The 23,595-nt window shown below is 33.4% G+C and overlaps 1 protein-coding gene across 8 annotated transcripts in view; it reads left to right on the top strand.

The window, feature by feature from the left end:
• The window catches only part of LOC308498797 (sodium channel protein type 1 subunit alpha), a 132,578-nt gene that overhangs the window by 71,153 nt on the left and 37,830 nt on the right, over positions 1 to 23,595 (top strand). For 2 of the 8 annotated variants that reach the window (XM_081051438.1, XM_081051439.1), the window contains 15 exons: positions 1,083 to 1,203; positions 3,335 to 3,422; positions 5,139 to 5,267; positions 7,017 to 7,108; positions 8,027 to 8,296; positions 11,213 to 11,276; positions 11,819 to 11,960; positions 12,613 to 12,819; positions 14,290 to 14,574; positions 15,563 to 15,943; positions 17,226 to 17,358; positions 18,170 to 18,408; positions 19,706 to 19,879; positions 20,856 to 21,212; positions 22,458 to 22,940. In XM_081051438.1, coding sequence (XP_080907564.1) covers positions 1,083 to 1,203; positions 3,335 to 3,422; positions 5,139 to 5,267; positions 7,017 to 7,108; positions 8,027 to 8,296; positions 11,213 to 11,276; positions 11,819 to 11,960; positions 12,613 to 12,819; positions 14,290 to 14,574; positions 15,563 to 15,943; positions 17,226 to 17,358; positions 18,170 to 18,408; positions 19,706 to 19,879; positions 20,856 to 21,212; positions 22,458 to 22,940 — 3,165 coding nt within the window. The remainder of the gene's footprint in view (positions 1 to 1,082; positions 1,204 to 3,334; positions 3,423 to 5,138; positions 5,268 to 7,016; positions 7,109 to 8,026; positions 8,297 to 11,212; positions 11,277 to 11,818; positions 11,961 to 12,612; positions 12,820 to 14,289; positions 14,575 to 15,562; positions 15,944 to 17,225; positions 17,359 to 18,169; positions 18,409 to 19,705; positions 19,880 to 20,855; positions 21,213 to 22,457; positions 22,941 to 23,595) is intronic. The other 6 variants (XM_081051445.1, XM_081051443.1, XM_081051440.1 and 3 more) reach the window with 6 other exon arrangements.

Genomic DNA, 23,595 nt, shown 5'->3' with positions numbered 1-23,595 from the left:
GACCAGAAGACTAAATGTCATACACTCTTGTCAAAAATTCTTTGTAGAATGTAAAAATAAAATTAACACTTGTTGTGTCATAATGTGATCTACACAGATATGGATCCTAAAGTGAAAAGGCAAACTTTTGAAGCATGGGTGAATTTTAATTTAAAAAGTTTGAGTTTCCTTTCCCAAGATATATTCTTCACAGAGAAAATGACTCCCCCCGCCCAGCTCTGTCTGATTATAAGTAAATTTCTTAAGAAACACTGAGTCAGAATTCTTCTTATGCTATTGTATGTTGCTGCTCAATTTTTTTTGTTTTCACACTGCTCATTGCTTTTAAATGTACCTAATTTTTAGAATGCAGTTTCATTCACGTTCATGGATCCTAGTTTCTGCAGGGGCTTTGAGTTTTTCCTCTGTGCTAAGAAAGCACTACATGAGACAGGCAGTCAATTGGGATTAAACTTCAGAGTGTCAGCTAACTCAGAAATCCCAGTTCAGAATTTAGCACTCCTGGTCAACACATACTCTCCAGGGAACTTGGCCTTCAAAAATCAATTATTGGATTGTATCCATCAACCTAAGAGTGGGTTTGAAGGAGACTGTTTTTATTTCCTAATACAAATAGAGTGATAATGTTTATTTTATAAGCATAAATGGTAAACGAATATTTTTTTAAAAGGATTGGTTCTATTTTGCATTCCATAGGATTAATTTTCAAGATATTAGAAATGGGAAAGCTGAAATCCATACAAAAGGAATGTACTGTCTTAGGATTTTTAGAATAAAATGAAGTATGCACCTATTTAAGACATTCACTTAACTCAGATGTTTAAAATATTAAGATAATAAATATGTTTTCTTGACCAAATGTCTTCTTCATGATGAAATTGCAGGTAAGTGTCAGGTAAAAGGTAAGTGATACCATGGATGTCCTCTCTAGTTCATAAGAGATCTAGTGACAGTTTATCTTCATGGTGCACATTAAAGGTTGCAACGTTGGAATGATTCGTTATGACAAATAACAGAAAGTAGGCAATAGAGTTCAAATGGTTTATACTTTTATACTTCTATGTTGTGTTCCTATCTTACAGACGTTTATAGTATTGAATAAAGGGAAGGCCATCTTCCGGTTCAGTGCCACCTCTGCCCTGTACATTTTAACTCCCTTCAATCCTCTTAGGAAAATAGCTATTAAGATTTTGGTACATTCATATCCTTTTCAAGTGATCAATATTAATTTTTTGTACATAATTTATAAGTGCTTTGTAGCTAAATGTAAAACTAAGGTGGGAAATGTCCATATTTTAGGGCTTTCATCCCTCTCATTTTGTATCTTCTTTTTTCATATAAACTTTTTTTTTAATGTTTGCTAATCACATAGATGTCACTGAAAATTACAAAGTCTTTAACATTATGTAAATATTATGTATGTATATTAAATATATCTCAAATATATCTTATATGTCAAAGTCTTTAACATTTTATATATATATACATATATATACGTATCTTTCTAAAATTACTTGTATGTATCGAGTCGTACAAATGTAGTGTAAGATAACCATATTTATCTTTACCATCCTTGTACAAAGTTTGTGATTATCTAAAATTTGCAGTGAATAATGCTATAATAACAAAGAACTATACTTCCAGAAACAAGATTAGACATATCTATAATATCAAGCATTTTGATGTAACTGAGAATAAAACTTTAAGCATATTTCCCATGGGAGAATGTCAGGGGGCTTTGGCCAACACTTACTTAACTCTAGAACTTTCCTAATGAAATTTGTGAAGACAGTATTGGAATATTGGTTGAATTTCAAATTTAAATCATTGCATTATGATTCTGCCATGCAGAACTGATTGCTTAGTAAAGATTCTAGAAGTTAATGAAAGAAGTTGAGATTATATATATTTCTAAATGGTCTTTAGGGATTTGGCTTTGTGTTTCCCACTGGCGTTAAAAAAAAAGACTGCAACTAAATTAATCTGTTCATATTCATTGGCAAAAACTTCATATCTGATTATGCTTCATTTGATGGCTTTGGCATTAATATATAAAGAAATACTTTTGTAATGATGATGAACTCATACTACCTTATTTTTAAAAAAAAAAAGGTTTCCAAAATTTAAAAGTCCATTCTATTTTGAAACTGACAGCAAGAGATTCCTTAGTGGAATAATATGCTATTTCTAACATTAAAAGATTTGAAATATTAAAAAATCGTATGTTCAGCATTTTTATATTTGTGGAAGTTTCCTTATCCTCGTTTGTGTTCCTAGTGCCATCATGTGGTCATTTGATGAAAACTTTCTTTTTACTTATGGAAAATTTTGTTTTTGACAATAAACTGTACTGGAACTATTGGAAGTGAAGGCAGGAAACTTGTGTTCTAGTCCTCATCCAAGTTATTTAATTTCTCTAGGGCTTAGGCCTTGTATCTCTGATTTCTAAAATATAGTGATTAGACTAGTTGCTTTTCTAGGTTCAGCTCCATGATTCTGTTATGTCTTAGTCATTTGTTTTAGCTAACACTTGGATCATGTCTACTAATATACAGATCTGTTCCAAGTACTTCACACGTATTAACTCCTTTATCCTGCACCTAAAACTGATGAGATCTATGCTTGATTAGGGCTATACAAAAATTAGCTCCATTGTATAAAAGTCAGTGGAGACATAAAAAGATTCAGTGGCATGGAAAAGCTGAGTGACTTATCCAAGACCACTTTTATGTTGAATTTTAATTACGTTCACATCATGTTAAGTCTTAGCCTTCAAGAATATTATTCACTTTTAATCGTATCCAATGCTGCTACAATTGTAGGAACTCAAAGTTGAGGAACCTGACACCTAGCAGCATGCTGCACTTTGAACATATTTTTTTAATATATTGAACTATATTGTATAATATGTATTTAAGAATTACAATGTTGCAGATATGTACCTTCTTCAACAATTTACTATTTTAATCACCTGAATGAGTTCAAGCCAATGCTTTCTGCTCAAAAACTTTATGACTCTAGTTTTCCCACTAAAGTTCTCTGGACCGTAAATCTATTGATTTAATAATAGTAACAAAAGCAACATTTTGTACGTACATAAAGCTTTCTTGTACATGATTTCATTTCATCTGTACCATTACTCTGTGAGGGTGATTATTATTAACGACATTTTACTGATGATAAAACAAATTTACAGAGGTTAGATGACTTTACCACAGTGTATTTATAATTGAGTCCCGACTAAACTGTAGTTTGAGGTTTCTAATGTTATTTTTATATAATATAATACATGGATTTGGATTTCTTGTGTGTGTTCCTTAACAATAACCCACATTATTCAGCATGCTAATTATGTGCACTATTTTGACAAACTGTGTGTTTATGACAATGAGTAATCCTCCTGACTGGACAAAGAATGTAGAGTAAGTTCAACTTATATTTTAAACTACCTAGTATGTGAGTACATATATATACGATAGATAGATAGATAGATAGATAGATAGATAGATAGATAGATAGATAGATAGATAGATAGATGGATGGATGGATGGATGGATGGATGGATGGATGGATAGATGATAGATAGATAGATAGATAGATAGATAGATAGATAGATAGATAGATAGATAGACAGACAGATAGATAGAAATAGATTTATAGTCATATAGATGTATATACATTTGTATTTAGGATTTTGAAACTATGTTTCACTGTACCTTCTAAATAAAACCGAAGAGCATTTTAATTAAGGCTATTTCTAGACATGATTACAAAGCAGGAAGACAATATTCATTGATCCTCAGGCCTGCTGGTGTTGGGTCTAATATCTCTCCTTCATCTGCACTTGGTGGTTACCAGAAGGCCATCGTTCTTGGTCACACACCACTTTTCCTTTAGGGTCTACAGTGACCAAAGCAAATGCGATGAAAGCAATTGTGGGAAAGAGCCAGTGTGGTAGACCTTGGCTCCAGTTAAATTCCAGAGGAATTCAGTGAGTTAGGAATTTACAGGGTCAAGTGATACACACCATACAAAGACAGTGTTGAGTCTCACAAAGTTGTCCCTTCCATCAGGCATGTCCACTTCATGTCAGTCTTGTATCAATTTCAAGAGCAGTCACCCAACAATTCGCTGAAAAAAAATCCCCAAAGTTGGGATTTTAGAACTTGAACGTTCAGGGGGCTGAAGGCCAAACTAACTGAGGTGAAAGTTCGGGTAACATTTTCAGAAACTGAATACATTGATGGGCTCTGTTCTGGGGTCCCTCTGAGGGCTGAGGACCCAGATTTGTCATAAGAGCTGTTGTTGCTGCCCAGGCTGCCCGTGGTAACCACTATTGCTCTGTGGCTGCTGACCCTTAAAACAACGACCCCAAACATATTCCCAAGAACCTGTTCCATTCTTGGACACTTACAGACTGGAACCAGTCAGAAAAGGGACAAAGATTATGAAGGAAATATAACTTATATACAAATAATTCCTGGAGTTAACATGTGAAGCCCATAGGTTTTTCGTCACTATAATTCCTGTGATTTTTGTTCTCCCAACTTCTGAACAGAAGATTTAAACTTCACAAGGTTTCTGAATTAGCCCCATATTTTATGCTAAATACAAATTTCACCTCTTGTGACTCTAGAATTATCCACTTTGATGTTAACAAAATCCTTTTTCCAAGTAAGTTAATCTGTCCTAGCCATGGAAAGGGGGAAATGTCAGACTTGCTAATTTGTCAGTGCTGTCTCACTCATAAAACGTGGTTGAAATTTAGTTTTCTACTTTCTAAAGGAAAACAATTTTATGCTTCTGCAATATTATTGATTGGCCACTCCATCACGTGAAGGTACTAGATAATTCTCAGGAGGCTTTATTCATTTATGTCAATACTAAGACATTTCAGGTAGTAGCTACCTAGACTTCATATAGCATGTATTTCTCACTCGGCTCTTAGGACATTTTAAAAACAACTCTTTGTTGAATTTAAATTTAGGGCTATGTTCTAGTTCCATGAAAATAACATCAACCTGCTTTGATTTCTTATATAATGTTTATGTATTCCACTGACAAAATAATAAGAAATTGATGATATGATATGAAAAAAAATTATTACTTTATTAATTTCTTTTGGGTACTTGTTCCAGATACACCTTCACAGGAATATATACTTTTGAATCACTTATAAAAATTATTGCGAGGGGCTTCTGTGTAGAAGATTTTACTTTCCTTCGGGACCCATGGAACTGGCTCGACTTTACTGTCATTACATTCGCGTAAGTGCCTTTTTGAAGCTTCAAAAGAGATGGTTTGATTTTGTATGAATACTTATGCTTTGAAAGAATAAGTTTGCTTTAACTGTAGAATATTTTGGTGTGATTTATACATTTAAGCTTCGGATTTTAATTTAGCATCACAGATGTCAAAGTGGCATTTCGCTTTGGCATAGAGGCTGTGCAGTGGTTGAAATTACAATTTTCACATGTAACATCTATCAGCAAATTTCATACATGCTGCTTTTTCGAAACACACACACACACAAACACACACACACACACCCTATGAAAGCACAAGTGTATTCATAATACATCTGTGAAAATGGCTTTTTAAAATTAGAGCCACAAACAACTCTGCTGGTGGCACAAACTTTCATCGACCTTATCCATAGTATGCACTCTCTACATCTTCTTTGATTACTTTAGGAGCATAATAGAAAATAATCACCTACTGAACATTGTGACAAATCAAACTAATAGGAAAAATAAGGCATTTAATTATGTAGTTAATATATGAAATTACTCCATCAGCAAATTTAAGACTTATATAATTATATATAGACTTATATAATTTTAAGACTTATATAATTTTAAGACTTATAAACAGACATACTCTCTTGGCAACTTTTTATTTCTAAACTGATTCTTTTTCTTTCTTCCTCTCTTCTTTCCTATTATAATTTTCTTCATCTCTTTCTTTACCCTCAGCATAAATCTTCTTATCCTTATCTCCTTTCCAGATACATTCGGTAATGTGCCCAGTTTCTGCATCCCTGTCCTTTTTTTGCTCTAGTGGTAAACTTCCCCAAGAAAGAAGAGACTCAGGAAAGTAATAGAAGTAGATTCAGGAGTAGGTGAAATCGAATGTGGAGGAAAGTGGTCCAGCACCATGTGCTCTCCTCATTCCTTCAACAGCTAACCTTTTTGGCCTCTGACAGGTGTAACGGGATGGACAGGAGGAGAAATAGAGCTGATACACGCAGGTCCAAATGCTGCCTGTCTCCTTGTAATTCCTTATCTAGTCAGGAGAAGCCAATTAGTCGCCTTTTCCTCTGACCACAGTTCAAAAGAAGGCATGTGGGGACTAATGTTTTTCGTAAAGAATAAAATAGCAGTAATGGCAGAGCATCATTGAGCCCCCATAAAATATTGTCCTTAATTTATCTAATTTTCACTTAAGAGTTGCATGAGGGAAAATTTATCGTATATAGATAGCCAGTAAGGCAAGCTGCTTTTTCATGCTTAAGATTCTCTTGGACAATTTCATGCATTGTTTTTTTCTAACTGAAACTATGGCCAGGATTTATTTTCTTTTTGCTTAATTCTCCTAAGTTACACATGATGTTGGTTGTATTGCTTTTCAGAATGGCAACAGGATTGTACTTTATGAAGTTTACATCTAGTTAATGTGAGTAAAGAAAACAATACCAATAGACTCTAATGTCCAAATTGCTATTTACAAAATTATCATTTAAAATCTCCGAGAAGGTCTTTATAGAAGACCCAAGAAAATAATATAAATCCTGCTTAAATATTGAATAACTCTGATTTAATTCTACAGGTATGTAACAGAATTTGTAAGCCTAGGCAATTTTTCAGCTCTTCGAACTTTCAGAGTCTTGAGAGCTTTGAAAACTATTTCTGTAATTACAGGTAAGAAGTGATTAGTGAAAAACATAAGGCTCCTTGTACCTACAGCTCTTTCTTTGTGTCTTGTTATTGTGTTTTTGTGTGAACTCCCTATTACAGATACGTGACAGAGTTTGTGGACCTGGGCAATGTCTCAGCGTTGAGAACATTCAGAGTTCTCCGAGCACTGAAAACAATTTCAGTCATTCCAGGTGAGAGCTAGGTTAAACACTAAGGTTAATCCATCATGTTTTTTTTTCAGTAACAGCTTCTTTGCTTGACATTCAGGATCACAGAAAATCAGGAACTATGATAATCAAAATAATTTAAAATAATTATAGCCAAAATCAGGTGTTTCAAAGAAAATGATTCTTATTATTTGGACAAAAGTTCTTATGGTCTCACATTTTTTGTCAGCCTTGGAGTTTAACAATTTCTTGCATGAGACACTGTAACATACAGTCTGTGTTTTTATTTTCCTTCTTAACAGTTGTACCAAGGAGTTGTTTCCTATTGAATATGTACCAATCTGTAATTTCTTGTTCATTTTAGGCATTAATGACTATGTCTATTCAATGTAACCTTAATATTGCTTTAAAAGACAAAGGATTAAGATAATAAAGAATAACATGGGTCTTAAGGAGGATTTATTTTCTTAAAGTGCATTATACTCCCAGCCACGTCAGGTTTTATAGCAAAATCTTTCTTAATTAGAAGTAGGAATTCAAAAACATTTATTCACATAATTTGTTATAAAAATGACAACTGAAAGTATGTCGGTTTTATAACAATGAAAATTGTGAAGCAAGTTTCATTAGCAAAAAAAAAAAAAGAAATACAAGCTCCTTTCATTGATATAGGCATCATGAAGACCATGAACCTCCCGTGTTTTCTTATATGTATCCCGTGTTTTCAACATAATGGGATACAGATCTTCCTTTCACTGTTTGGGTCATTGCGTATCTGGAGTTCGTCTCCATTAGCCCTTCAGCCTACCATAAAGTGTTGCTCTTCCACAAGCATTGCAGTCATTTTCAGACCTATGCATGGAATGTTTTCAAGAAAATTGTGTACGGTTTTGTTATTTCAGGTGTTCTAAGTCTTAATAGTAACAATATCCTTTCCTTCAGGCCTGAAGACCATTGTGGGGGCCCTGATCCAGTCTGTGAAGAAGCTCTCAGATGTCATGATCCTGACCGTGTTTTGTCTGAGTGTGTTCGCGCTGATCGGGCTGCAGCTCTTCATGGGCAACCTGCGGAATAAATGTGTGCTATGGCCCCCCACCAATTCCTCCCTGGAGGAGCATAGTATAGAGAAGAATATAACTGTGAATTACAATGGCACACTTGTAAACGAAACTGTCATTGAATTTGACTGGAAATCATATATTCAAGATTCAAGTAAGAATTACTGTTGTATAGATTCATCTTTTCAATGTTGATCTGCCTTCCATTTAGGCATGGGCATTTTTCTTAAATGGTTGCTTAACAGGTTATAATCTATTAATCATCATATCAATGGTTTGCACATACCTTTAATTATTTTATTGATAACTATTCTAATTTTGACTCCTAAATGGCATCTTCTGTTGTATCATCAAATGGGAGGCTGAAGAATTCAGCTACAAAGAAATATTCCTAGGATCTTTGGGTGGGGTCCATTCCTGTGATAATTAAGACAATCAAATAATATAATATATTCTAAAGCCATATGTGAACTCTAAAGTACTATGTAACTATAACCCATTGAACACTAATTACAGCATGCCTTTCTGTACTAGAGACTGTGCAGGAGGCAAGGAAAATAATGGTGATGACACATGGCTTCAGAGTGATATAGTTCAGTAGGTTATTTTATTGTCATTTTATGAAATCAATTGAGACTTAATGGTAAACCTAACAGTCTTATATTTATAGTATAAAAATTAAAAGTAGTATTACATCAAAGAGAAGGTAATTAAAGTCAACTAAGATTTAGGAGAGAGTACGAAAATGTCAAATAAATCAGTAAAGTTATGGGACAGTTTATTTATATTTCAGGACTTTAGACAAAATAGTCAAATGTTTAAAAGTCTACTCTGGAAGGATGGAAAAATAATTGGCCTAATATTTTTTTCTGTTTTTACTGTGACAATAAAAGAAGGAACGTTTCTGTCTCTCTTTTACTTATTCTAGTATGTGCCAGTAGCAGTATTTCAAAAGCAGAGTAAGAATGTTATTCATGAGGAGAAAAAATGTCCCTTTTTAAAGATAAAATATCAAATATATAAAACTTATACTCTACATGTATTTATATTTAGCTATATGTTTATTATTTTAAGGTAATGACCAATATTTAGGAAAAATATCAAAAAAGAAAGAAAACCTAGTGACTGGTTATGTGGAAAAAGTAGGATTAGTCATAGAAGGTTACTGAGGGTTGATAATTCTTAAACTAATGATACCATAATAATAAAAAAAACTAATCAGTATCTTTTTATAGTTGCAGATCTGAAAAATACCTCGGTTGATACAGATTAACTCTTCTATATTAGTGATATGCCCACAAGTAATTTGTCAACAATTGTAAATCTCTAGATTAAGAAAAATGCTTTGATTGAGAAAAATATGTGTCAGAGCAATGCATGAAATTCTTGTTCTTCACTTCATTTGCCAGTAATTCCACTGCTGTCATCAACTACCTGAAATCTGTTTATTTTTAAAAATTGAATATGAAGGAACTGACGATGAGGATGTCACTTAAGGTTTATTCTCTCCAGTGAAAAGCTACTGGATTTCATTTCCTTATATTCAAATTCAAGGATATTTGAGATCATTTTCAGCTCTAAAAACCTGTTTCTTATCATTTTCCCTAATAATATTCCATTTGTTGAAAAAGATTATTTTAAACCAAATGCAAATATAAACAAAGTAGTTTGTCTTTGAAAGTACTAGAAAATTAAATTTATTAAAGCTAAAGATAAACATTATGATTGAAATTTTTATTTTCTTCAGTTTAAGTTTATAGATCATTGACCTTAATGGGAAAAACTTCACATAAATATCTGATATCAAAAATTAATCCAGAAACAATTATATTCCTTTCACTTTGTTTAATTTTAATTAAAAGTTAAGAAATTATATCTGAATTTTTCTATGTTCAAAGAAGTAAAGACATTGGAAATGAAAATTATATTTCCTATTATGTGTTTTTATATCCCTTACGGAACTATGCATAGAATACATTTCTCTGAAAATTTAGCATCTAGAAAATATTTCTTCTTAGAAAATCTGAATTTTTAATTCTTAAAACATTTTCTTACAAAACAATTATTAAATTTCATGTGTTTCTTCTTGTCATCCCTTTACTTATTCATTCAATAAACTTTATTCATTTAAAGGCTACTCGGTCCCAAACACTAGTAAAATGGAAATAATTAATGGTTAGATTTTCTTTCAAGAACAATATTTGTAAACAAATAATTGCAATATAGAATAATGGATGGAATAATAATGGAAGTATTACGTTGGTGCAACCGTAATTGTGGTTTAAAAGGTTAAAAATAATTGCAAAAACCGCAATTACTTTTTCACCAACCAATATATACATATTACTGGTATCACAGTGAGAGTTCTCCATTTTGCCAATCTTTAGTGTGAAGGAAGTAGAGGTTATCAAGGAGTAATTCACAGAAGTGATACTTCAACTGGATATCGAAAGAATCTAAGGAATTTGCCAGAGACGAAAAGCTTTGAGATAATATAATATTTACCTACAGTAATTATTTTAGCTTTAGTATTTAAGATTTTTTTAAATTTCATTTTAGTAATTGACATGGTTTATGCCTCCTTTACTATAAACTGCTTATGATATATTCTGAAAGTTGGTAGAATACATGATAATTAATTATTAAACATTTATAAGTAATGTTTAAAAATACAGAAAAACAGAAAAGATATAGTCCCTTTATTTTGAAATGTGTGACTGATTAGAGAAGGCAAAGAAATTCATATTATTCTTACCTATTTTTACAGAGTGACATTTTTGGTTTTTTATGAGGGTAGTAGAAAAACACTGATACTTTTTAAAATAGTATTTTAATACTTGTTGTCATCACTAATTTTATATTTACAAAGAGCAAATGCTTTGTATTATTAAGTGTTTAATCCTCTTAATATCATATCTAGTGTTTGGAGGGAGAAGAGGCAAATACCTGTGTCTTTGAAGCATTTAATGCATTTAAATTACTCGATGAATTCTAAAAGTAGGACCTGATTTTCTTGTACTTTTACAAGGTAATGCGAATTTCATCATATGACTTTCTTTTTTCTAAACAGGATATCATTATTTTCTGGAGGGTGTTTTAGATGCACTGCTATGTGGAAATAGCTCTGATGCAGGGTAAGCCAATAATTTGTGTGTGTTTTTGTATGTGTGAATGAACACACACATTTTTTACTCCATTTTTTTTGTGAAAACTAGCAGATAATAGCCAGCTAACTTTATTTATACTAATTTGCTATAATTAAGGTTACTTATAAGGTGATAGATTATTTATATATTATGCAAGCATTTATGTTTTCTAAAACCAGAAGTAACGTTAGCTCTAATGCTGTTTTTCTTAGATGAGTGTATGTGAGCCAAGACTCATCTCTGGAGGCTCCATAGTAGGAGTAATAAACGAGAGATACATTAAAATGCTAATTATCAACAGAAAATAGATTTGTAAAATATTATTAGAAATGCTGTTCAATATTTTAATGATGACATCAAGTAGTTTGTACAGTTATGTTAAGTCAAAGTTGGGAAATGTATTACTTACATATTTATCATACTTCTATTTCTTGAAATAGCAAATCATCCTGAGTAGACAATGTTATAAGTATAGCGTGCTACCAGAACAAACAGGACTTCCTGCAATACTTTTTCCCCCCTATTTACAGCCAATGTCCAGAAGGATATATGTGTGTGAAAGCTGGTAGAAACCCCAATTATGGCTACACAAGCTTTGATACCTTCAGTTGGGCTTTTTTGTCCCTCTTTCGACTGATGACTCAGGACTTCTGGGAAAATCTTTACCAACTGGTAAGAACCTGAAGAGACACACACTGCATTTAAGTAGAAGTATGTAAGAAAAACACCTTAGTTATGAAATTTAGACCACAGCATAATATAGCAGAAAAAGCTGAACTTGAAACCAGGAGATTTAAGTTCCTTTATCCTATTAATTCCAACACATATTAAGCATAGTGATGCCAGGGACAGTGATTCTCTGTCATGTCCCCTTAGCTCAACAACCTACTTCCCACTCTTCCCAGACACAAGTCTTCTCAGACAGAAGACACATCTTTTCCCATCTAACCCCTCAAGTATTATCTCTCAGGTGGCAGGTAATGAAAATAAATAAGCACGTATAGAAAGATGACTTTGGTCTCTTCCTTGGCTTTCATCAAAACTCAGGTCTTTGATGGAACTCTTCATGGTATTCTACTTTACTCTCTTTTATTCTTGGTAAATCTAAGAATTCCCAACTAGAAATAAGAACATAAATGTATGAGTTAGGGGAGAAGGAAGAGGTTGAGGTTAAAAAAACCAAACCTAGAAGTAGTAGGGGGTGTGACATCATAATTATTGTTTATAATAGGGTCCTACAAGATAAACAAGTAAGTTGAAAGTTGAAGCTACCTGTTAGATAAATAATATTGAGAAACTAATTCTGATATGTTCTTGTTTCCAGACATTACGTGCTGCTGGCAAAACATACATGATATTTTTTGTGCTCGTCATTTTCTTGGGCTCATTCTATCTGATAAATTTGATCCTGGCTGTGGTGGCTATGGCCTATGAGGAACAGAATCAGGCCACCATGGAAGAAGCAGAACAGAAAGAGGCTGAATTTCAGCAGATGCTTGAACAGCTTAAAAAGCAACAGGAGGCAGCACAGGTAAATTCATCAAGTCAAATATGTCCTATCTCGTGGTATTTTCCTTTTTTACTGTTTTAGTTGTTACAAAATACTGGAGAGAAAGTGAGAGACAGATAATTGTTTGTACTTGAGAGAAGTTGATAGTATGGGGAATTAGTAAAGATTTCCACATTTTGATCATTTATAGATCATTAAGTTTAATTATTCTAAGATGTTTAAGCTATTGACCACAATAGAACTCTCTCATGCTGTTAATAAAAAGGAAAATGTGATTTTGGGATCTTCTCAAGTGAAAAACTTATTGAACGTATATACTGGCATTAGGAGAAAATCCTAAGAAATTATCTTTTCTTACTAAAAAAAATGTTGATTATTATATTTAAAAAGTTCACCTGGTTCTTAGAAGATAGTCTATTCCTTTCTTTAACCAAAAATATATTAGCTTTAATGTGGTTGCTCAGTTGCCTTTCTTACATAAATAAGGAAGTCATCGAATAATACAATGTTCTCTGATATAGCAATGTCCAAGTGGCATATGAAAGTTATCAATTTTATAGAGATCAAGTAACCTAAGGATTACTTTTTCTTATAGTGAGGTGTTTGTATGCACAGTACAATAAAATGCCTCTCCTCTCACTTCCATTTTTCTTAACTCTAATACTTTACCATACAAACCCATTGTCTTTACTGAAGTTGTTTGGAGAATATTAATTTATTTGCAAGAGACACTGTATTTGAGGGTACTCTGTGGACAATAATAATAATAATAAATTGTCAACTTAATACCAGTAGAAGCTGTGATCAGAAATGTTGTTTCCATCCCCTGTCCGTGTGACAAGCACCAACCAGTGCCGAGCTGAAGAAGCTGGGGATAGTATTTGGAGAACTGAATGCCTTGTCTTGCTTAGCAGAAACTACTCACCCTCCCTTCTCCAGTCTTCTAGATAGAGTATTATGGATGGGAGAGGAAGGAATTTTATCATCTTCCATAAATTTGATTGATAGTATTTTGAGAGTATTGGACAATCAAGTTTCAATAACCGGAGAGAGGATCTCAGCTCTTTACCTCATTCCTTTTACATTTGGATTTGCCCTCACGTACCTCATCAGCTTTTCTTCAATGTCCCAGTTTCTTCTCCAGAGAAAAAAAGACAGTGTTAAGTATATTCCAACTTTTGAGTATATCAAATCCCAAAAAGTAGCACAAATTTCTGTTTTTGTTGCTGCCTGATGGAGCCTTTTGAATATGTCATCTGTAAAGCATAATATGCAATCAATGTTAATACAGAGAAAACCAAATTAACTCTGAAAGGCTTCAATTGGTGAAAAGAAAAAAATCTTTCTTATACTTGCAGAACTTTTTCTATGTAAGATCAGCTTAAGTCAGCTAAATGTGCTTTTTAAATGCCATGCAAATACTTGAGCCATTTTGTAAAAAGATAAAAATCTTCTCTAGCACCATGCTAAAACCATTTCTCCTCCATGTAGCAGGCAGCAGCTATAACTGCCTCAGAGCATTCCAGAGAACACAGTGCAGCAGGCGGGCTCTCAGACAGCTCATCTGAAGCCTCCAAATTGAGTTCCAAAAGTGCTAAGGAAAGAAGAAATCGGAGAAAGAAAAGAAAACAGAAAGAGCAGTCTGGTGGGGAAGAGAAAGATGAGGATGAATTCCATAAATCTGAATCTGAAGACAGCATCAGGAGGAAAGGGTTTCGCTTCTCTATCGAAGGGAATCGCTTGACATATGAAAAGAGGTACTCCTCCCCACACCAGGTACAGTACCACTGAGTTAAATGACGCATGGATGAAAATGAGAATCCTAAAGACAGGGAGAATTAAATCAGACTTACGAATTTTCATCAACTGAATTGACTGCTGTGTTTATTATATTTAAACCTGTTCTTTCTTCACATAGTTATGAGAATATTTTACTCCACATATTTGTAAATTAATGGGTTGGTATAGTTGAGACAACAGTTATAAGTTGAAAGCCAGGAGACTGGATTCTCATCCTGACACTGTCTGCTGGTACTTGTAACTAATGACATTAAATCTGTCTGGTCCTCAGACTTCTAAATGAAAAATATTTAAATTTAAATTTAAAAAAAGGTAATGGGACTAATTGATCCCATTACGTCTTTTTGGTGATTTCATGTTGTTGTTTTTTGGGTATTTTTACCCCCTAACTTTTTAACAGTCACGTGTGTTTCTGAAAATATTAGTCATGGTGCGCTTAATTGAAAAGCTCATCACTCTTAATTTCAAATTCTCACAACACTGTTCCTTATAGATGCAACAAATATAATGATTAATTTAAGTGATTTTAGAAAGATGGACTAAAACCATTGTGAGGAGCGTTGAAACTCCTTGGAAAGAAAGAGCAAAGAAAACCAATGTGGCTTTATTATGGCCATGCTGCTATGTTTATCAAATGTTTACAATGTCTATAGTGATGTATTAAGGATGTTTCCTTTTGAACTTGAAAAACGGTGGTTCAGGGTTTTGTTTTTCGATATCTTTAAGTTGTGATCTGTCTCCCCATTCATTAATCTCACGGGCTGGAAACCTCTCTTTTTTAAAACTAATTTAACTTAATCGAACGCACAAAGAGTGAGAGTGTTGATCAAAAGGAATAAATTACATTCTGTTACGAATGCTGACATCTCCTTCAACTTAACTTTGCAAAATACATATAAAATGGCTATATTAATATGATTTTCCTTTTGTTTTGTTTTGTTTGTTTTTGGTTTCAAACTGTTAGTCTTTGTTGAGCATCCGAGGCTCCCTGTTTTCTCCAAGGCGAAATAGCAGAACGAGCCTTTTCAGCTTTAGAGGGCGAGCAAAGGATGTGGGATCAGAAAATGACTTTGCTGATGATGAGCACAGCACCTTTGAGGATAATGAGAGCCGGAGAGATTCCTTGTTTGTGCCCCGACGACATGGAGAGCGTCGCAACAGTAACCTAAGTCAGACCAGTAGGTCGTCCCGGATGCTGGCAATATTTCCAGCAAATGGGAAGATGCACAGCACTGTGGACTGCAATGGTGTGGTTTCCTTGGTTGGTGGACCTTCGGTTCCTACATCGCCTGTTGGACAGCTTCTGCCAGAGGTGATAATAGATAAGCCAGCTACTGATGACAATGTAAGGAAGTTTTAAATAGTTCAGGCATGGCTGGCCCATTATTGCTGCACCAGCCAGTGTTTCTACAGAATGGAACCCCTTGAGAATGAGTCCTGGATGGTCAAGCTGGGAATGCAACTGCATCTTGTAATACTTTTAATAAACTAACCAACTAAAACTTAAAGCCTCAACACTCTCTTGCATAATACCTGGATGCATTTACTTATTAAACATGCAAAGGCTAAATTAGACACAAAAATAAATTACTGCCTCCAGTTGGAGGATTTGCTATATACCCATGCTGAACTTAGATAGCAGGACATCCAAAGCCCTGGTGTAAAAGTAAATGAATGATGTCTAATGAATATTTAAGTGTAAAGGGTGTATAATAAATCTTTCCAACAGATTCTTCAATATATCCTTGCTTTAGTTTAGAAGATTTTCAGGAACACTGTGCCTAACTAGATAGAGCTTCATTGTTATCTTAAAATTTCTAGTACTCATATTTGTCTAACTAAAAAAAAAAAAAATGCTGATATAGGTCTTCTCAAAACTAATCTAAGTATCTAAATGAAAAGAAACAAATTACAAATACAGACAGGTAAAAGAATTGTCTGTGTACAAAGATATGATATGTGTTTCTGATGTATACCCAGATGAGGAATTTCTAAACACATGCTGCCTCTTATTAGACTGTTAACTCACCTGGAAGTATATCAGCATGTTGAGGCATGACTAAGTCAGAATTAGATGACTTATTGCTTTGGTACCCTGGATGAAACTGTTGTCCATGCAGCATGTGTGTGTGTTTCTTTTTAACATACAGTTTGTGTTGTCAATGAACATCTATGTCTTGTGTCCAGAAAATGAGATGGCAGCTACATGTGTTGTAATTATTTGTATTTCTTTAAAAATAAGTGGCTACCTTCTCAAAATAAAATGCCTTGACCATTAATATGGCATTTCAACTTGTTAGTTTTCTACTATTAGTTCCTAAATTAAGGATAACTGTTAAATATGTCTTTCAAGAAATTCATCAACTATATCCAAATTACATCATCTCATAAAATTGTGAAATCAGAAAGAAGGTTAAAAAAAACTCAGTTTTTGCTGTATGGCTAAATGGTTGACAGTTTGGATATTCCAGGTTAATGATACAATAAGTCAGCAATATCTGCCATCACCGATTAAATATGAAAGTGCATGATGCATGTGTTTCATGAAATTCACTGTGTCACATTTAGTTGTTTGCTTATCATATTGCTCAAGTTCATTATTTAATACAGTAGCATTTTCTTTACAGGGGACAACCACTGAAACTGAAATGAGAAAAAGAAGATCAAGTTCTTTCCATGTTTCCATGGACTTTCTAGAAGATCCTTCCCAAAGGCAAAGAGCAATGAGTATAGCCAGCATTTTAACAAATACAGTAGAAGGTTTGTAATAAATTCCATTTTTGTTCCAATTATTTTTATTAAACTTATCTTTTTTGAAGCAAATACCTGTCTTTGTGAGTTGGAAACAGTATATTCTAAAGAGAATATAAGAGGCCTTATTTAAGAGATTTTTTTATTATACCTACTCATATATTCCAGGAGCTTTTAAAGTTATTTAAATTCAGTGATATTGGAATTCTGATGAATGTTTTTCTGTCTGTGGCAAGTCCTTGAAAATGCAGAATGAGCTTTTCTATTAGGGGGTTTCTAATCCCACTAGACAAAGTGATCCTCTGTTCTGTTCCTTTTAGCTTAGGACTTCCAACATCAACCTAAATACTCTCAAGATTGGAGGAGAAGAGTAGGTTATTTTTGCAAAATAAAAACAAATTAAAAAGATGATTCTTGGCTCAAGTTGATCCCTCCCCTATCTCTTATAACTTGAGGATGATAATTTAGCCAGACATGAACACAGAATTACACACAGTATCTGCACTTTCCCAACCCATGTTTCTACTGAGACTTCATTTAAAAGATCATTCACTTAAGGCCAAGTGCTGAGCCATATTATCAATGCATTTAAGAAAAAAAATCTATTCTTTGCTATCTCAGTTTTATGTGTATTTCTGAAGAAATATCTTTGGGAATCTAAAGACTATATATAGTTTGTTTGTTTTCAAATACAAAAGAGGTTGACTTTGTAGCAAATGGAAAGTGTTGATTACTGAGAAGAAGTCTAGTGGATCTGAAATAAATAAGGATATATGTGTATAAAATATATCTTTTGGTGGTTCTTATTTTTTTAATATAGAGCTTGAAGAATCCAGGCAGAAATGCCCACCATGTTGGTATAAATTTGCCAACATATTCTTAATCTGGGACTGTTCACCATATTGGTTAAAAGTGAAACATATTGTCAACCTTGTTGTTATGGACCCATTTGTTGACCTGGCCATCACCATCTGTATTGTCTTAAATACTCTTTTCATGGCCATGGAACACTATCCAATGACGGATCAGTTCAATCATGTTCTTGCAGTAGGAAACTTGGTAAGCATATTGGAAGGTAAATGTGTTCAGTCTTCAAAATTTTTGTTTGAGAAACTATTTACATTTAATAGCTTAAAGGAGTCTTTCTACTACACTTCCTACCTCCTGGTTCCCAAAAGATGGAAATTATATTGAGCTGGCTACATCAGACTTTTTGCCAACAATAATAGCTCTTAATGTAAAAGCAAAAACTGAGAAAGAGAGCAATAGTCAATACTGATATTTTTAACTTTGTCAATATGCAGAACCAGTTGAAGGACACACTTTTTGAAATGACATTATCACAGTTCCCCCTACTTGTAGAAGGTTAAAATAAAATTGTAAACCTTTTTTATTTTGCTTAGTCATCATCACTGTAAGCAATGATTTAACATCTCAAAAATGTCTCCAGCTTTTCACTTCCAAGATCTAGGTAGGACATGCATTGTTTTGTCCAACTGTTCTATATCAAAACTATAAAATATTGAAAATCTCCAGTACATTTTCTGTACTATATGATTAGCAAGGCCATTTTTGGTGAAGGTTGCCACTTCTTTGTCTTCTTTGCTTAAAGAACATAAATTATTAAAGTGTCAGTTAACTCAACTTGGAATATTAGCTTTTATTTGCTGAAAGAAAGAGGTCTCTAAAGTAATACATGCATTTTCTGTAGTATTTGTTTTGAGGTTTAGGATTTTTGATGGTAAAAAGCAAAACTTATAAAACATCCTGTATTATAGTATTTATATTTTTAAAGCTCTAGTGTTTATTTATACTGTGGAAGTAAATTTATTTTTTCATGTGCATAACAAATTGATAATAGTAATGCACATATAATAATAATGCACGTGTATAATAACTATCTGATTTGAGAGAAATGGGAGGAAGCTTATAGATAAATAAAACAGTTCGTGGGCAAAGTCTTGTCAGTACCTGTGCTGTATAAAATCCAGAGGAAAGGCAGTTCTATACAACGGGAAGAACACTGATTTAAAATCGATTTGCACTCAAATCCTAGTCTGCCATGTTCAAGTTGTATGATATCAGGCAAGTCATTTAACCCATGTGAAGTCCTCTTTCCTCATCAGTAAATTAATAATTATAGTACCTGTATTAGCCACTTGATAAAGTCCTGTGAAGATAAAATGAAATCTTTTTGAGAGCCTTTCATCAACTATACATTATTGTACAACTGTAAGCTAGTAATAGAATCATTATGGGGAAAATAGGATAAACATTTCGTTCCAAGAGCAAATACTATGTCATTCTACTTTTATCATTATCTGATGGAATTAGAGTAATTTTGTTTTGATCTTAGGTTTTCACTGGGATCTTTACAGCAGAGATGTTTCTGAAAGTTATTGCCATGGATCCTTACTATTATTTCCAAGAAGGCTGGAATATCTTTGATGGTTTCATTGTGACGCTTAGCCTGGTAGAACTTGGCCTCTCCAATGTGGAAGGATTATCAGTTCTCCGTTCATTTCGATTGGTAAAAAAAAAAACCAAAATAAACAGCAAAACAACATGTCCACAATTAGGGTTTTTGCATAGCACTGTCATAGGTTTGACCACACAACCATTAGCATTTTAAGTTTTTGTGCAACATTCACATTGGCAAAAACTGTTCATAAATGGGTAAAATTACACCCACTTGTTTCAAAAATGTTTATTGCAAAAGGCATAGTCATGTAAAGCTTAATATATTTCTCAGTTACCATTCTGACTATTGTTTCTAGAGATGACTATAGTTAATATTTCTGGATCTACAAAAATATTTTTAATGAAAATGTATCACATTTTAGTAGTAACTTAAAAATATAATAGCCCTTTGTAGTGGTAAATGACGACCAGATACAAGATGTACATCCAGAAACTTTTCCTAATTCTACATCTGGAAAATATGCTACTTCCCAAAATCAGAGAAGAGAAATGTCTAGGATTACTTAACTTGCCCATTGATTCCCATATATGTTATTGCAAATCAGGGAAATAATTTTAATTATGGGAAATATTCCAAAATTTTAAATGCACGCACATCTAGCTATGTCAATGCCCCAAAGGAGCATTAATGAATAATAGACACTTTTCTCCACTTATAGCAGGGCTCACATAAGATTTACTTTGCATAGTATTGGTAAATAAATGTCAGCAGAGATCATTTCCATTCAGATGTTAATATTAGTGTCAGACATGGATGGCTTGGAACCTTCACAAAACAAATTAAATCCAGTTGGACCCCAAGTTATCGTTAAAATTTTACTCCCAGGGAAAATGATCTACATGGTTAATACATGGAAGAACCAGATTCATGCTAGAGGGTCCGAAATTAGCCATGATCCTGAGGGGGTTTAAGGGCAGGGAAGACGTTATAACAGTTTCAATATTAATCATTATTTCTTGATAAACAACAATATATGTAACACTTTTAAAGATCACAATAATAATATTAATTTTTTATTTTCTAGCTTCGAGTTTTCAAGTTGGCAAAATCTTGGCCAACATTAAATATGCTGATAAAGATCATTGGCAATTCAGTGGGGGCTCTGGGTAACCTCACCTTGGTGTTGGCCATCATCGTCTTCATTTTTGCCGTGGTCGGCATGCAGCTGTTTGGTAAGAGCTACAAAGATTGTGTCTGCAAGATTGCCCAAGACTGTAAGCTCCCACGCTGGCACATGAATGACTTCTTCCACTCTTTCCTGATTGTGTTCCGCGTACTGTGTGGAGAGTGGATAGAGACCATGTGGGACTGCATGGAGGTCGCCGGTCAAGCCATGTGCCTTACTGTCTTCATGATGGTCATGGTCATTGGGAACCTGGTGGTGTGTACCCATTTAAGATATGTATTTCAGAAATAGATTATGAACATGATAGAATGATGACCATATTATCCAATACAAAAACTGTAATTAATAATTTAAAAAGTTTCTTACCTTGCATATGCTTATAGTCTCATTTTGACAACACAGCAATAAAGCAGAGACCCAACAGTATTTATATTCACCACCACTTTGTCAATCATTTCATCACATTTTATTTGAATGCCAATAGAATATCGTAATGCAGACAGACTAATAGGATATGTTGGAAACATTCAGAAATGAAGGATAAGTCTAAAAACAATTTAGAGAAAGCCCAACCTTACTTGCTAGTACAGAACTAAAAAGTGGCATCTTTAAGTGTTCATAGTGATTTTACCATTTCCTTACCCCTTCATGGCAATGGCATTCAGTCTCTCTATGTAATATGACAGATGCATTAGCCAACCTGGAGTAGTCAACTCTCTAATGGCTCTCAGTTAAACAAGGGTTGGCTAATAAAGCCTGAGATTACCCAACTGGAGTAACGGATCAACTCTTCTCTCTTAAGTTTGGAAAATGAATTACTCTTTATAGTACAGAAATATATAATCTATTCCAAAAGATATATACATTAATATGCTAGTCTTATGGAAATATTATGGATTATTTATAAATAGTTCTAATTAGTCAACAGTGGGGTATGAAAAATATGATAGGTTTGGAAAACAAATTTCAATGCCTATGTTAAGCCCCTAATTCTCATTCTGGGTCATAATGACCATTTTTCAATTAATATTCAATTCAGTATCTCTGTTTATCAAAAAATAAACTATAGAATGTATCTAAATTCATAATTACAGACACTAATGATTTCTAAGTTTGTAACTCTTGTATAGCACATACATCAATCTGTTTTCTTATAATCACACAATTTTAAACTTAGTTAAACTTTAGGTCAGGTCATTCACATTCTTCATATTATAAGTGGAAGAACTTGGGACAAACAGAAATCATATATTTGCCCAAGAATTTATAGTGAAGTAGCTATTGAGCCAGATCCCACATTTGCTCAATAGTAAGTTGCTGAATCATGTTGCTCAATAGGAGCAACACCATCACTATGCTCTGGTGTTTATTCCTCATCTAGTTGTTAGAATTCATAGTTTCTTCTACACTTAAAGAAATACACTTAAAAAAATAACTGATTTCAATCTGCTCTTCTTTATATTGGAGTGAAATTATAAACATGTTTGTATTATTTTTAAGGTCCTGAACCTCTTTCTGGCCTTGCTTCTAAGCTCATTCAGTGCAGACAACCTTGCAGCCACTGATGATGATAACGAAATGAACAATCTCCAAATTGCTGTGGATAGGATGCACAAGGGAATAGCTTATGTGAAGAGAAAAATATATGAATTTATTCAACAATCCTTCGTAAGAAAACAAAAGATTTTAGATGAAATTAAACCACTTGATGATCTAAACAATAAGAAAGACAGTTGTATGTCCAATCATACAACAGAAATTGGGAAAGATCTTGAGTATATTAAAGATGTAAATGGAACCACAAGTGGAATAGGAACTGGCAGCAGTGTTGAAAAATACATTGTTGATGAAAGTGACTACATGTCATTCATAAACAATCCCAGTCTTACTGTGACTGTACCAATTGCTCTAGGAGAGTCTGATTTTGAAAATTTAAACACAGAGGACTTCAGTAGTGAATCAGATCTGGAAGAAAGCAAAGAGGTAAGATTTTGTAGTTGTAGGTAGGTATGAATTTATATGTATATACATGTATTATATTGCCTGTATTTATGATTATATATTTTCCATCAATACTTTTTTGCCATCACATAATTTTATGCTACTGAGAAATCAAAGATTTAATCTCAGGGTGATGACTGATAAATTGAAGAATAATGTAATATATGTGTGAGGTTTCTCATCTTTATTACTGGATAATTGTTAGATGGTGGTGAATAAATGAATGAATGATCTGAGAAATTAATGAACATCATTTAATTTCATACTTATAATAACCTTGAAAGGAATGTGTTATTATTCTAACTTTTCAGATAAGAAAACTAGCTTAGGGAGCTTAAGGTCATAAAACTAGTGAGGGATATAGCTGAGAATTGAACTTACAGCCTTTGTTTACAAGTTCTGTATATATTTTATTACATCACATTGGCTCTCTTACATGGAACAGAACTTCGCAACAAGAAATATTCTATGTATATCCTCTAATTAAAATTATGTTAGTCTAAAATTGTATTAATCTTTCAGGCTGCCATACAATATGTTATACACTGGGTAGCTTAAACAACCAAAATATATTTTCTCACATTTCTGGAGACTGTAAAGTCCAAGATTAGGTGCTAGCAGGGTCAGTGTCTGGTGA

The sequence above is a fragment of the Rhinolophus hipposideros genome (genome assembly GCF_964194185.1).
Source record: "Rhinolophus hipposideros genome assembly, chromosome: 6".
In the NCBI taxonomy this organism is placed as follows: Eukaryota; Metazoa; Chordata; class Mammalia; order Chiroptera; family Rhinolophidae; genus Rhinolophus; species Rhinolophus hipposideros.
The sequence above is the reverse complement of the archived record's forward strand: the minus strand, read 5'-3'. Positions and strand labels throughout refer to the sequence as shown.